Source organism: Cryptomeria japonica, chromosome 8 (assembly GCF_030272615.1).
Source record: "Cryptomeria japonica chromosome 8, Sugi_1.0, whole genome shotgun sequence".
Classification (NCBI taxonomy): domain Eukaryota; kingdom Viridiplantae; phylum Streptophyta; class Pinopsida; order Cupressales; family Cupressaceae; genus Cryptomeria; species Cryptomeria japonica.
In genome coordinates this window covers 12,620,756-12,636,319 of record NC_081412.1, presented here as the reverse complement: position 1 = coordinate 12,636,319, position 15,564 = coordinate 12,620,756, and the positions used below count along the sequence as shown (strand labels likewise).

Genomic DNA, 15,564 nt, shown 5'->3' with positions numbered 1-15,564 from the left:
GTTGGATATTGGTTCCAACACCTATAACTATTGGATGGTAGTTGTTTGGGTGTGGGGAGGCCTATTTAAGGTTCCCATTTTGAGATCCAAGGGGTTGGAGACTTTTGGGATGTAAAAAAGACCAATTTGCTACAATAAAACATAGATTTTCTAAGAAACTCGCGTTGTACGTATCTGTACGGACTGGTACGGAAGATCCAAGGACATGATTGAGTAGGGGGTTGAATAACCTTTCATTTGGTGGTGGTTTGATCCAATTTGGTGCAGGTTGAAGAAATTTATAGCAATTTTTCTGACTGTAACCCATGACCTAGGGTTTTAGAGGGTTTTAACACAAAATGTTGGATATCTTGCAATCCCCACACTAAAATCTTCTAATTTTCTGGGGTTTGCAAGGTAGGAGGATGTATTATAATATTCCTAAGTCTCAAAGTCTGAATGGGAAGGTAAATTCGTGTTTGGTCAAGTCCTAGGCTGAATATCTCTATGTATTCAGCCTGTCACACAATGTATGGAGTTAGCTTTTGATGAAAACTGCCCAATACCTAGTTTTAAATCTTTGAAGTGAGTTCTGAGAAGGTGGACAGACCTCTCAAGAACACTACCCTCACATTATGCACCCAATTACCTTGGTTTCCAAGTATTCCATGCCCAATTTGGCCAATTAGGCCTGTGAGACTTGTTGAGACTTGGGGGTTGCAGGAGTGCTGTAGGGCTCTGCCCTTTTGGAGTTTGTTTAGTGACCACAAGGAGGTGTCAAAACCATTAAAACAGCATTAGGTCCCTTGAGGAATTGTTTTGGAATCACCCAATTTGAGATTTTGAGACCTAGTGGCCTAGTAGGTCAAGGTGGGCAAATTGAGTTGGAGAGTTTGTAGAATCCAACCAAAGGTGGATTCCTGATTGTCTAGGGTAATACGAAGTGTTCCAATTTATTTTATTGGTCTGAGCAACATTTGAATCATTTTTCCATTTTGTAGCCCTTTGAGGGATTGAAGCCCTAAAGCTAAATTTGGGCTCACGTTGCATTTGCCTTGGTGAGTGGATTTGGGTTGGTATAGGCTTGTAGACAAGTTGAGGAGTATCCTTATAACCAACATCAAGTGTGTGTGGTTGGTTAAGCCCTTGGAGACACCCCTTGAACCCTAGAGGTCTTTTGGAGTTTGGTCTCACACCTTCAGTTGTGTACTCTGCATCAGGTGGTATGAAAGCCATATAAGAGATGGGAGATAGAGAAGAAGAGGAGGAAGTCCCTTTAAGGGTGACCAATATTGAATTGGCAAAGATAGTTAGAGAGCAAGTAGCCAAGAACAAAAAGATGGAGGCTGAAATAGAGAAGTTAAAGAAGGAAAAGAGTAAGAAGAAGCAATCAGAGGTCATCTCAGATTCAGATGAAGAGGACCAAGAGGAAGAGAGGTCCATGGAAGAGCCACAAGGAAGCATGTCAGAAAGACAATTCCTAAATGCACTTGGAAAGTTGAGTAGGAAGGACACTAGGGTGGACTTACCTATGTTTCCTGGAAAAATGAACCCTGAGGAGTGCCTTGATTAGATTGAGGCAATGGAAAACTACTTTGAATGTGAGGAAGTGGCTAAAAATCAGAAAGTAAGGATTGGAAAATCTAGAATGAAGGGGGCAGCCCTAAGTTGGTGGAATTTCATTCAAAATGAGAGGATAGAGGAAGATAAACAACCTATCTCAACGTGGAGGAAGATGGTCCTTGAAATCAAGAAACAATTTGTCCCTAAAGACTATGAAGTTAGTTTACATAAGAAGTTACAAAACTTGAAACAAAAAGATATGGATGTGAGCACTTACACTGAGGAGTTTCACAAAATGACATTGAAGGCCAAGGTACTTGAAAATGAAAAACAAAAGCTTGCAAGGTATCTTAATGGTCTCAAGTTCTCCATCCAAGATGAATTAAGTCTCTTTAACCCTGAGACTATCCATAAGTGTTTTCAAATGGCATTGAGGATTGAGGAAAAATAGAAGAGAAGAAGTTATGCAAGCAGCAGCAGCAGAGGAAGAGGAAATCAGAACTTTAGGGGCAGGGGCAGATTTCAAAACAAAGATTATTTCCCTAAAAACCATGACAGCAGGTCACAAGAGGGCAGCCAAGGACAAGTGGACAGAAATAACACAAACCAAGGTCAGTTTAGAGGAAGAGGCAATGGTAGAGGAAGAGGTGGAGGAAGAGGTTCCAACATGTTTACTGGAAGATGTTTTTCTTGCAATCAGATTGGACATCAGTCCTTTAGGTGTCCTAAAAAGATGGGAAACCCTGCTGCAAATCAAAAGGAGAGAAGAGTACAACTCCTCCATGAGGAAGATTGTCAAAGCACCACAAGTTATCACTCTACCTCCTCCAAGCTAGCAACACCTGAGAGTGGAGAGTGTATCATATTTAATAGATCACTCATCATGCCAGCCACACAAGATCAGCCCCAAAGAAACAACTTGTTTAGAACCACATGCAAGGTAAAAGGCAAGGTTTGCAAGGTAATTGTTGATTCAGGTTCTTCTGAAAATTTGGCTTCTAATGAAATGGTGAATAAGTTAGGGTTGGAAAGGATACCCCATCCTAATCCCTATAGAGTCTTTTGGCTAACCAAGGAACAACAAATTTTGGTGAAAGAGCAATGTTGGGTTGAATTCAAGATAGGTGAATATCATGACAAGGTTCTTTGTGAGATTGTAGATATGGATGCATGCCACCTTCTCCTTGGAGGGCCTTGGCAAAATGACACAAATTCTCAACATGATGGTAAGAAAAATGTGATTTATTTAACAAAGAATGGTGAAATGTTTACTATGACTCCTTTGATTGATGATTGTAAAGAAAAGATCATTTCTAGTTCAGTTATGTTGATTGGTGAGAAAGAATTTTTGGCTAACCTCAAGGAAGAGAAAGTGCCATGTTTTGCAATAGTTCTCAAACCCAAGGAGGTGAATCCCAAGAAAGCTAAAGGGCAGAAACCTCTTAGGAAGGTTGGACCAAAGGAAGTGGAAGAATTGTTGGAGATGTTTCAGGATGTGATAGCCAATGAGGAAAAGGATGCCCTTCCACCAAAGAGGGATATTAGTCATTGTATTGATCTCATCCCTGGATCCACCCTACCAAACCAAGCAGCCTACAAGCTCACACCAGAGAAAAATGAAGAGGTAGCAAGACAAATCCAAGACTTGTTGGATAGAGGGCTTATAAGGAGGAGTATTAGCCCATGCGCAGTACCTGCAGTACTTGCACCTAAGAAAGAGGGCACATGGAGACTATGCACTGATTCTAGGGCTATCAACAAAATCACTATCAGGTATAGATTTCCAATGCCTAGAATAGAAGATTTAATTGATTGTTTGGGTAGGGCTAAGTATTTCACTAAGATGGATCTAAAAAGTGGTTATCACTAGATTAGGATAAGGGAAGGGGATGAATGGAAAACCACTTTCAAAACCAATGAGGGATTATTTGAGTGGGTTGTGATGCCCTTTGGTTTGTCAAATGCACCAAGCACCTTCATGAGATTGATGAATGAGGTGCTAAAACCATTCCTTAACAAATTTGTTGTTGTATATTTGGATGACATATTGGTTTTCAGTGACAGCAAGGAAGAACACATAAGGCATATCCAACAGGTACTCAAGAGGCTTCAAGAGGAGAGGTTGAAAATCAACCTTGATAAATGTGTTTTCTTTCAGGAAGAATTGATATTCTTGGGGATTGTCATCTCCAAGGGTAGCCTCAAAATGGACCCAAGCAAGGTGGAAGCCATTCTCAATTGGCCCACACCTACTACCGCCTCTGAGGTAAGAAGTTTCCATGGGTTATGCAGCTTTTATAGAAAGTTCATTAAGGGGTTTAGTGGTATTTGTGCTTCACTTGTTGACACCATAAAGGGGGGAAAGAAATGTGTGTTTGTATGGACAAATGAAGCCAACCAAGCCTTTGAGTTGTTAAAGAAGAAAATATCAGAACAACCGGTCCTAGTACTCCCTGATTTTGAGAAGGTCTTTGTAGTAGAATGTGATGCAAGTAAGAGGGCTGTTGGGGGAGTCTTGAGTCAAGATGGGAGGCCTGTAGCTTTCTTTAGTGAGAAGTTAAATGAGGCAAAACAAAACTATTCTACCTATGACCTAGAATTATATGCTATGGTTCAATCATTGAGGAAGTGGAGACACTACTTGTTACCAAAGGAATTTATTGTTTTTATTGATAATCATGCCCTGAGTTTCTTGAACAGGCAGCAAAAGTTGAATCACAAGCATGTCAAGTGGATGGAATACATCCAAGCCTACACCTTCTCAATCAAACACAAGAAAGGGCTGGTAAATAAGTTGGCTGATGCACTAAGTAGGAGAAATCTTGTTGTTCAGACCATTCAGTTGGAAAGTACAGGTATCCACGCCATTAAGGACTAGTATGAAGAGGATGAAGACTTCAAAGAATACTACCAAGCTTGCCAAGCCATGACAGGGAGGTATAATTCTGATTTTTCTGATTATTTGATACAAGATGGATATCTTTTTAAGGGCAGCATGTTGTACATTCCAAGGGGGTCTGTTAGAGAGAATATAATCAGGGAAAAGCATTGTGGTAGCATGTCAGGTCACTTTGGTATTGATAAGATCCTAGAGTTGGCTAGGAGGTATTATTTTTGGCCAAGGTTGCCAACCGATGTAAGGAAATTTGTTGAAACTTGTCAAATCTGTCAAAAGGCAAAGGGTCACACATCAAATGTAGGTTTATACACTCCTCTACCCATCCCCTCAAAGCCTTGGGACTCCATCAACATGGAATTTGTATTTGGTTTACCTAGGACCAAGAATGGGCATGATAGTATCTTTGTAGTGGTTGATAGGTTCTCCAAAATGGCCCATTTCATCCCATTCAAAACCACACATGATGCCTCACACATAGCAGGTCTTTTCTTCAAGGAAATAGTCAGGTTACATGGTCCACCTTTATCCATCATCTCAGATAGAGACCCCAAGTTCATACGCCACTTTTGGAGGACACTTTGGAAGAGACTAGGTACCAACTTGTCTTTATCTTCTTCCTATTACCCCCAATCTGATGGACAGACTGAGGTCATCAATAGGTCTCTTGGCAACCTCCTAAGATGCCTCACAAAGGAGCAAGGTGCTAGCTGGGATTCTATTTTGGCTCAGGCAGAATTCTCTTACAATGACACTATTAACAGAAGTACCGGCCTATCTCCTTTCCAAATTGTGTATGGCACTCATCCAAGGGGTGTTTTGGAACTAAGAGAGGTTAAAGGGATGGAAAATAGTAGTGCTTTGGCTGAGGACTTTGTTCAAGTCATGAAAGATGTCCATGAGCAAGTGAAACAAAGACTACTATCCACTTCTCAAAAGTATAAACAGAATGCTGATAAGAAAAGGAGGGTTTTATAGTTTAAGGAAGGTGATTTGGTCATGGTCCATCTGAAGAAGGAGAGGCTCCCTGCAGGTAAACACACCAAGTTTCTCATGAAGAAGATTGGGCCTTGCGAAGTGCTCAAGAAATGTGGAGAGAATGCTTACAAAATCAGTCTTCCAGATGGCATTGCCTTGTCACCTATCTTCAATGTTTCAGACTTGTATCCTTATAAAGGATCTAATCCTCAGATTACTGTAGATGAACACCAAACTGATCAGACACTTCAGGACCTGATCCCTTCATCTCCCAATCAGATTGAGTGCATTTTGGATACCCGGGTGACAAAACAAACTAGGAGGCATACATATTATGATTATTTGGTGAAGTGGCTCAACAAACCTCAGGAGGATGCCACTTGGCTGAGTAGGGCAGACATTGAGAAAGCAGGTTTCACATTTGACAGCATTCCTAACTCAAGAGACTTGAGTTCAGTTTGACAGTGGGTGTATGGTGCAGGGCACCTAACACCTAGTTTTCCAAAACATTAAGGTTTATGCATTTTGTTGTTTTTTTTTCTTGTTTTGCATTGTAATAAGGATGAGAAATGTCCATCCATGTTGTTCTGATCCTACATGTGTGGTCAAGACATTCTAAGGCCATTCTATAAGCCTAGAATGCTCTTAGTCCATTAGGATCCTTATATGCATTTATGACTCCTTTTCATGTTTTAGGTTTTGGTATTAGTTAGGAAGTAGGTTGAAGACATTTTAGACTCAAAAAAATGGTTAAGAGGTCTTAGATTGTCCATTTTAGGCCATATAGCAAAAGTTGCTCAAACAGTTGTAAAGTTGTCAAAAGTTGTCAAAGTTGCATGACAACTTTTCAAAAATCGGTTGGATATTGGTTCCAACACCTATAACTATTGGATGGTAGTTGTTTGGGTGTGGGGAGGCCTATTTAAGGTTCCCATTTCGAGATCCAAGGGGTTGGAGACTTTTGGGATGTAAAAAAGACCAATTTGCTGCAATAAAACATAGATTTTCTGAGAAACTCGCGTTGTACGGATCTGTACGGATTGGTACAGAAGATCCAAGGACATGATTGAGTAGGGGGTTGAATAACCTTTCATTTGGTGGTGGTTTGATCCAATTTGGTGCAGGTTGAAGAAAGTTATAGCAATTTTTCTGACTGTAACTTGTGACCTAGGGTTTTAGAGGGTTTTAACACAAAATGTTGGATATCTTGCAATCCCCACACTAAAATCTTCTAATTTTGGGGGGTTTGCAAGGTAGGAGGATGTATTATAATATTCCTAAGTCTCAGAGTTTGAATGGGAAGGCAAATTGGTGTTTGGTAAAGTCCTAGGCTGAATATCTCTATGTATTCAGCCTGTCACACAATGTATGGAGTTAGCTTTTGATGAAAACTGCCCAATACCTAGTTTTAAACCTTTGAAGTGAGTTCTTAGAAGGTGGACAGACCTCTTAAGAACACTACCCTCACAGTATGCACCCAATTACCTTGGTTTCCAAGTATTCCATGCCCAATTTGGCCAATTAGGCCTATGAGACTTGTTGAGACTTGGGGGTTGCAGGAGTGCTGTAGGGCTCTGCCCTTTTGGAGTTTGTTTAGTGACCACAAGGAGGTGTTAAAACCATTAAAATAGCATTAGGTCCCTTGAGGAATTGTTTTGGAATCACCCGATTTGAGATTTTGAGACCTAGTGGCCTAGTAGGTCAAGGTGGGCAAATTGAGTTGGAGAGTTTGTAGAATCCAACCAAAGGTGGATTCTTGATTGTCTAGGGTAATACAAAGTGTTCCAATTTATTTTACTGGTCTGAGCAGCATTTGAATCATTTTTTCATTTTGTAGCCCTTTGAGGGATTGAAGCCCTAAAGCCAAATTTAGGCTCACGTTGCATTTGCCTTGGTGAGTGGATTTGGGTTGGTATAGGCTTGTAGACAAGTTGAGGAGTATCCTTATAACCAACATCAAGTGTGTGTGGTTGGTTAAGCCCTTGGAGACACCCCTTGAACCCTAGAGGTCTTTTGGAGTTTGGTCTCACACCTTCAATTGTGTACTCTGCATCATTAATGACATGGTGTCATCAAGAGTGGTAACCGGTATATGAGTCCATCAGTTACATATGCAAGGTGTTGTTGCAGAAGATTTCCCATTTGTGGAAATGAGCATACTTAGGACTTGCTAGTATAGAAACCAGTTTGAGAGTTCCATCGACAACTCAAGATGAGAGCAGATATGACAAAGTAACTGGTAGAATGGTTGAGACCGGAAGGATTAGAAAACCGGCCAAAGTGAGGAACCGGTAAGGTGGTTGGTTGGTTATCCTACTTGGACTGACCTGAAGTGCCAAGATGGAAAACAATCAACATGGAGTCAACATGGCAAACCTGCGATTGGATAAAGATAGAATGTACAAGAGATAAGATTGTTGCAGGGTTGGTCAGATTTAATGAAAGACCCCTCAAATCACGAGACATGTTGCAGAAGGATTGCAGGGGTTTGAGGCTCAAGGTATGAAAGACAACTATGAGTCAGCTAAGAGATTGAGAAGATTGAGGCGATGAAGGAAAAAACTTGACATATCTCTTGTAACTAACCGAAGGATTTGCTAAGAAGGTAAAAACAAAATCACCAAGATTAAAGGACATGATCAAGGAAACACGACTATGGCAGAGATATGCATTTAGATGTCAAAAAGATTAGATCTTGGAAGATCTGATTGGATTTAGTATGTCTCAAAGATGGTGAAGAAACCCTAACCACCTAAGTTTTGAATTAGCATTTGGTGGGAAATTTGGGTTATAAGTAAAAAGGCCTAAGAGATTGTTTGTTGCTACTAAATAGAGAGAATATTGTATTATTGTGAAGTTGTAGACTTCTACAAGTAAAGACAAGATCATCCAAGTTGTCAATGAGCAAGAGAGGGAGAGTGAACCTGGTTGAAGCTTTCAACCGATTGGAGAGAAGAACTGGTAGTGACTACACCAGCAGAGTGTGAAACCGGTGATGTGCAGAGAGTGAGGTGCAAATCCAGTAGAGTAGTAGTAGGTGCAGAGCAGGAAGAAGAGTGAGTCGGTAGAAGAGAGAAGTACTTCACCAACAGAGTAAGACATTTGATAAGGTTGCAAGATTGACTTGTGACATGATAATAACTTATGTATTTGAAGTTTGCATTATGAACACTGAATTGTAGCTTGGTGCAGGGGTTGGTGCTCCTTTGGGTTGTAGCTCCTTGGGTTGGTTCCCTAAACTATGCTTTACCATGAGGTTGGATTGGAGCAGTAGACTCTAGCACCATTACTCACCGAGGTTTTTCCCATCTTGGGTTTTCCTCGTATATACTGGTGTTATGTGATGTCTCCTTGTGTGTGTGTGTGTATTTGAGTTAGTCTCATTACTAACTAGTAAGTCTACATTGTACTTGGTTATCAAACCAGTGTTGCTCACTAAAGAAATCCAAAAAAAAAAGCTTTGAGAACCACTGATTCACCCCCTCCCCCTCTCAGTGGTGCATTGTGTCTAACACTAAGGACTACACAGGAATTCATTAAAGGACTTCAGGAGAATTTTTCTATAGCACAAAAAAAAGGAAAGAACTTCATGAAAAGATGTAGAAAGATGATGATGAAAAACAAACTCTTAGAGAACTTGCAAACAAGTTGAGATAGGAAAATAGTAATATGAAGAATGAAATACAAGATATGACTATGAGGTTATGTAAAGACATTGAAGACAAGAAGAAGAATGAAGAAGACTTGACTAGGAGACTCAATGATGTTGGAAATGAAAATCTAAGACTTAGTCATGAAAATGATATGCTAAAGAAAAATCTAATTCACATGCAACATGATAAAACCGAGATTATGAGACAAAAGAGAATTCTAGAAAATGAGTTGGCTACTGCAAATAAATACAAAGACAAATTCAAGAAAAGTTTAGAGGAGCTTTAGGACATGCTGAAAAGTCAAAAACCTAATGGAGATACTAATGGACTTGGATTTGAAGTTGGAGAAAGTTCTGGTACTGCAAACAATCTAGATCAGAACAAACCGGTAAGACAACCTAATGCTTATAAGTTTAATGGCAAATGTTTCAATTGCAACAAATATGATCATAGAGCAAATTAGTGTAGATTCAGAAATAATCATAATATTAATGCACCCATTGGCCAATGTTCCAAATGCAACAAAGTTGGTCATAATTCAGAAAATTGTAGAATGAATATGAAATGTTATGTTTGTGGAAGATATGGAAACTTATCTAATCAATGAAGAACACAAACCGGCGTAGGATATAGAAAGGCTATTCAAAGGAATAATGTAACTTGTTATGCTTGTAACAAGATTGGACACATTGCTAAATTTTGTAGAAGCAAGACTTCACCGGTGAACAATAAAGGATCCAGTTTGAAAGGCAAAGAAAAGGTAGATGAGGTAAAGAAAGAATTTTCAAAACAATGGATTAGGAAGAGAGATCAGATAGTTGATGAAATTGTCTCTATATCGGTAGAACAGAGTAATCCTCCACCGACAGGAGATTCTTCATCCAACTGAGAAGTAACCCTTTGGGGGTATTGCAGCAAGTTGAAAATCATGCAGATTACCCTCGGTTGATGGTGAGAAGATAGATTTCTTCCTTACCTATAGATGTGTTAAGTTTTCACTTAACCAGTGAGAATTTAATGCAGTTGGTGAGAGAACTGTTATTATAAATCAGCTGTTTTCCCTCATTTTTGACTCACCGAGCATTCAAATTAGTAGAGAGCACAAAAACTGAGCGAAGGAATTCAAGGCGAAGCTGTGAAGTGATTTCTTCAGGCATTCGCGATATTTTTAGGTAGCTAAAGGTATTTTTCAATGGCTTCTTCTTCTGCTCTCGAGTTTATTCCAAACCCTACTATTGTGGAAAATGTGAAATGTCCTAGGCCCGTATTTAAGATAATTCCTGAAATCACTAAGCAAGATGACTCTATAGGGGCATTTTAAAAAATTCCTAAAGGTGTGGCATTCGTAGAAGACCCTAGGATTTATATTCATTGCAATATAGAAGAAATAGGTTTCAAAGAATTGATGAAAATGGTGTTGTTAAACCTGAACACAAAATTATAGAAACTCTAGGTTTTGTGGAGATACTGAACATTCCCCAATTTCCAGAGGAAGTAATAAGAATTATATTGAGGAGAGCACATGGAGAATTCTTATGGTTGGATTCTATCTGTAAAATAACCCAACAAGCAATTAGGGTAGCAACTAGTTTACCCTCAACCGACAGCAAACCTGATAAGACTAAGAAGATTCCTAACAACAAAGTGATAACCCTAACCGAAGCAACATCTGACAATAGATCACTAAGAGTGAATGATATCAAGGACATCAATGAGATATTTGTAAGTATGGTGCTAGGTTACAAGACTACACATGCTAACAGGCTAAATTTAGTTTCTAGTCTTTGTATAAACAATGCTTATGAGATGGTTAACAACAATGCAATGATAGATGTGTGTGAATGGCTAAAAGATGAAGTTATTGACAATTTGAAAAATATTAAAGGAGATAAGAAAGGGACATTCTGCTTTGGAAATCTCTTGGTATGCTTGATGTTGTATTTCACTAAGGAGATCCCTGATATAGGACCTAAAGACTTTGGATATGATATACCGGTAGGAAAACAACTTCAAGAAGATTTTACCGGCATGTGAACTGCTAGGGACAACAACATAATAGAATACTTCAAAAATTTTCAAGCTAAAATGAGAACTCGAGAAAGGCTACCATAGAGTGTAGTAGACAAATATAACAAAGAAATCTATTTTGTTATCAAAAGAGATGAGACATGGATGGAGGTTGTACTCCCTAGGACTATTTGAGTGACTGAAATGGGATATGAGGTAGATCTTAACATTTCGGAGACATCTAAAAAATATTTACTGGAAGCACCAAGAGAACCATTAGAAAAGGTCTTTGGTAGTGCTAAGACTATTGAAGGAGATGTAAATTTGTTGAAGAAAAGGAAGAAAAGAGAAAAAATTATTAGAGATGCTTCTAAGAAAGTTAAGGAAAATGTAATGGACATTAGTGGGATATCGGCTAGTGAGCTTGAAGGACTTCAACCGGAGGCACATATTTCACCAGTTGACACATCTTCTGGAACCAATAGTGAAAATCCAGTAGAGTTTAAAAGAGTTGAAAGGAGGAAGAGAAAACCTTCACTGGTATCCTCTCCTTCACCTAAGAGAGAAAGGATTCTGAGAAAGAAACAACAGGCAGTAAGGGGACCACCAAAGAAACTCACACCAAAGAAGAAACTACAACCTATTACCCCTTCTTTGAATGATTTACTGAATGAGATAACTGATGATGGAAATTTGGCTAATGTACACAAACTATATAACACATTTAATGATTCTGATAGGGAAAGCATTGAGAATGGTATAATTTTACATTTGGACATATACAAAAAGGTTTTAATTGAAGTTGTGGATGACCTACCAAATGAACTATATAGAAGATTAGAAGCAAAAAGGATAGCAATGATGGAATTAGATAAGAAATTGAAAGTTGAAAAACTTCTAGTTGTACATCCTATAAATTCAAAAGAGGAAATTGATGAATTAATTTATGAGGCTAACCAATCTATTTTTGCCAGTGGACACCGACAAGTAATTTTAATGGTAGGAAGAGTAAAAGAGATTGCAGATGAAACTGCTAATAATTGGGATTAATTTTTTGTGGAGAAGGAAAAATAAGAAGAAATGAACTGACTGAAGAAGACATTTAAAGTATATCAAAAGGATAAGGACAAGGGAAAAGAAAAAATTGGTGGTATTCCAAACATCAAGATCATTGACAATTTACTGCCACCTTTGGATACTGCACTGGTACATACAAATGATCCACCGGTTATTAACACTAAAAGTATTACACATGATGACACAAATCCTGAATCTGAGATGCTCTTCACCATGAATGGGGATACTCAGGAAGTGAATATTGTTGTGGACAAGGATAGTTTAGAGGCTAAGGAAGACAATGTTGACAATGGCAACTTGGTAGAGAAACCGATAGAGACTGTTGAAGTTGAGATCCCAACTCAACCAGAGCAACCATAAGAAACTGAGAAACCTATTGAAAGAATAGATGTTGGCATAGGGCCACTAGAGAGTGAGATACCAATAGTTGAACTTACTGAGAAACCTACTAAGGGAGAGGTACACACTGAAATAGAGAAACTGACAATCATTGAGACATCAAAACAGTCTGAGAAACCATTGCAAGTTGAGATGCAAACCCAGACTGATCCTCCAGTGGAAAATACAAGTAAAATGGTTACAACTAATGGAAGCATAGAGGTAATAAAGGCAATTGGTCAGACAGCCGACACATCAGCAAGTGAATTCATACCTACAAATGTTACAAAGGTACTTTTGGATTCAATAAAAAAGATAACAGATTGCAATCTATTGGCCTACAAGGAAATTGATAACATTGTACCTATTCTTAAATTGATTGCACCAAATTGTAACATAGATCATATTAAGGATTCTTTACACAAATTGGACACATTGTCCAAATTTATTGCTGACAATGTAATAACCATTGATAAAGTGAATGAAGATACAATAAAGGAGAGATTTGAAAAAGAGAAGGATAAATTGTTTGATGACACCATAAAGAAGTGTACAAAATACCTGAATACATTATTATCGACATGGAACTCTACAATTTTGGAGTACAAAGAGTTATACAAGGAAACATGCAAACCTCACCTTCTAACAGTAGACATAGATAAGGAGATCAGTAAAAAACAAAAGGAAATTGATGACATAGTTGATAACATAATTGGTTCATCTGGTCACATATCAGTTTTTGAGCAAGTGATGGCAGGTTTTGAGGAAAAAATAGAGAAACTTGAGAAAGAAAAGACAAGGATAAGGTCTAATGCCAAAGAGCTTAAAAATAAACTTGGTCCCAAGTTGGACAATCTTATTTCTCAAAGAATAGAAATATCTAAGGCATTACTTCAGGGAGAACGATCACCAGATGATCACATGCATTATCTCACCAACACAATCCAACAGACAGAGGCAACCTTGAATGACAACAAAACATTTATGCAGAGTCTAAATCTAGTTTAGGCAGATATCTTTCAGATTGTAACCAACCGGTTACAAACTTTGAGGTGAAATTTTTGCACTCGTTTGACTATTATTGACAACCTTTGTCATTGATGTCAAAGGGGGAGTAATGGAGAGAAAAATGCTTATTCAGAGGAGATCATTTGCTCAGGGGGAGAACATCTTTTTGGAAACTTTTTGGACTTCATATTTTGGAACAGTTTTTGGATTTTTCTCATGAGTGTTGCCATCAATGCCAAAGGGGGAGATTGTTGGCATTCTACACTCTTATGAGAATAGTTGATGTTGTCATTGATGGCAACCAGCTGGGAACTAACTGGAAATCACCTCGCAACCCATCGACAGTTACCAACACTAACAATGGAAATCTACATACATCGACAAACACTTAACCGACAACGGAAATAATGCATACGGACACTCAAGCCGACATGGAATAAAATTATTTCTTGTAAAAGCTGACATGGCATATTGTAAAAGAATCATATATATATATGAGATCTTATAGGTCATTTGGATATGAGAGGATATGATGAGAGTGAGAGAATATAGATAATAGTTTGTATAAGGTGATATAGTTGACAGCGAAGGTTTTTGTTATAGACTGAACTTAAACCGGTACTGAACCTGGCATAGTTGATGCTGATCTAAAGCAGTATATTGTATTGGATTTTGATAATCCATTTTGTAAGTCAATGAGACTTCCATTTTGTACTTGAGCAGTGAGCTCTAGGCTACTATCCTTCCTTCATGTGCAGGCCCCTCATTATAAGTAATATTTATTCATTGGCCAGTGAGTGAATATTGTGGGTTACAAATCCCACAAAGGTTTTTCCCACACCGGGTTTCCTCATTAATATCTTGTCTTATGGTGTGTTCTCTATGCTATCTCTTTTATTCTTATTTGCTACATTAATTCTTATTTACCGGTACACTATTTTTGGATACAAAATTGTTAATAAGTTTAAATATTTTGTAAACTGGTTAGACACTGATTCACCCACCCCCCCCCTCTTAGTGTCTTTGGGACTATCACTGATTCTAACATCTATAAGAGTGAAGTGGATTGGATTTGAAGTGGATCTGAACAAGCAAGCAAGAAGTGATGTTTCCAGATCGTTCATCTATTGTTCCCTATTAGTTGCAGCAGGTTCAAAATCCCTTGACTGGGTGACTCCTAACAGGGTCTCCTCCTAACTGGGTTAGGCTCCTAACAAGGTGTATTTCAAAAGAGTGCATTATTTTGTGGGTACCAATTCCCACCATGGTTTTTCCCATTTGAGTTTTAACATGAAAATCCTGGTGTTCATATGGTGATTGATTTGTGTTTGTTTTAAGTTGATATCTTTCTATTGCATGCATGATATGAAACACTTCAATGAGTTGTTTGGTAAATCTGATTAGTAGATTGATTCCAGTGGCTACTGGTACTAGTTATGATATGTTTTGGTGAATTATTGATCAATTTGGTTTAAGATTTTAGTTTCTTGTTAATACTAATTCACCCCCCCTCTCAATATTAATCGAGTCCTCTAAATAACAACCCTACGCACAATCAGATGAATACTCTGCAGTAGTATTATAATAATTACAATGGGGTTTGCGCTTGCAGAAAGGCCAACAACATAGAGCACATTTCTTGTCACAAAGGAAAGTCTCACCGACTTACATAAACATCGAACTACAATCTGGAAAGAAATGAACTGTGAAAGTAGCATCTACTAATGCTTGATACAATTCCGTTTAAGCACTAATGTCTACTCTGCAATACAAAACCTTTCCAACCTTCACTGAAATGATATGACTCTTTTTGCACATAAACCTTTTACTGATAATGCAAACATAACCACCAATAACCAAATTACATGAATAAGTCACCTATAAATATAGATAATCAACCTTATTGACAAGATCAACTAAACCCTAAATCCATAAACCCATAATTTCAAAAATTACATCACACGATACTACCAAACCAATATTATGATTTACATTACATATTATGGACATAAATCAAGTATCCTA

The 15,564-nt window shown here is 38.3% G+C and overlaps 1 protein-coding gene across 1 annotated transcript; it reads left to right on the top strand.

Moving 5' to 3' along the window:
- The first annotated feature begins 5,437 nt into the window (after nt 1-5,437).
- Nucleotides 5,438-5,878, top strand: LOC131857479 (uncharacterized). Its single transcript, XM_059210121.1, has one exon. The coding sequence runs from the start codon at nt 5,438-5,440 to the stop codon at nt 5,876-5,878; it is 441 nt and encodes a 146-aa protein (XP_059066104.1).
- Nucleotides 5,879-15,564: the final 9,686 nt, after the last annotated feature.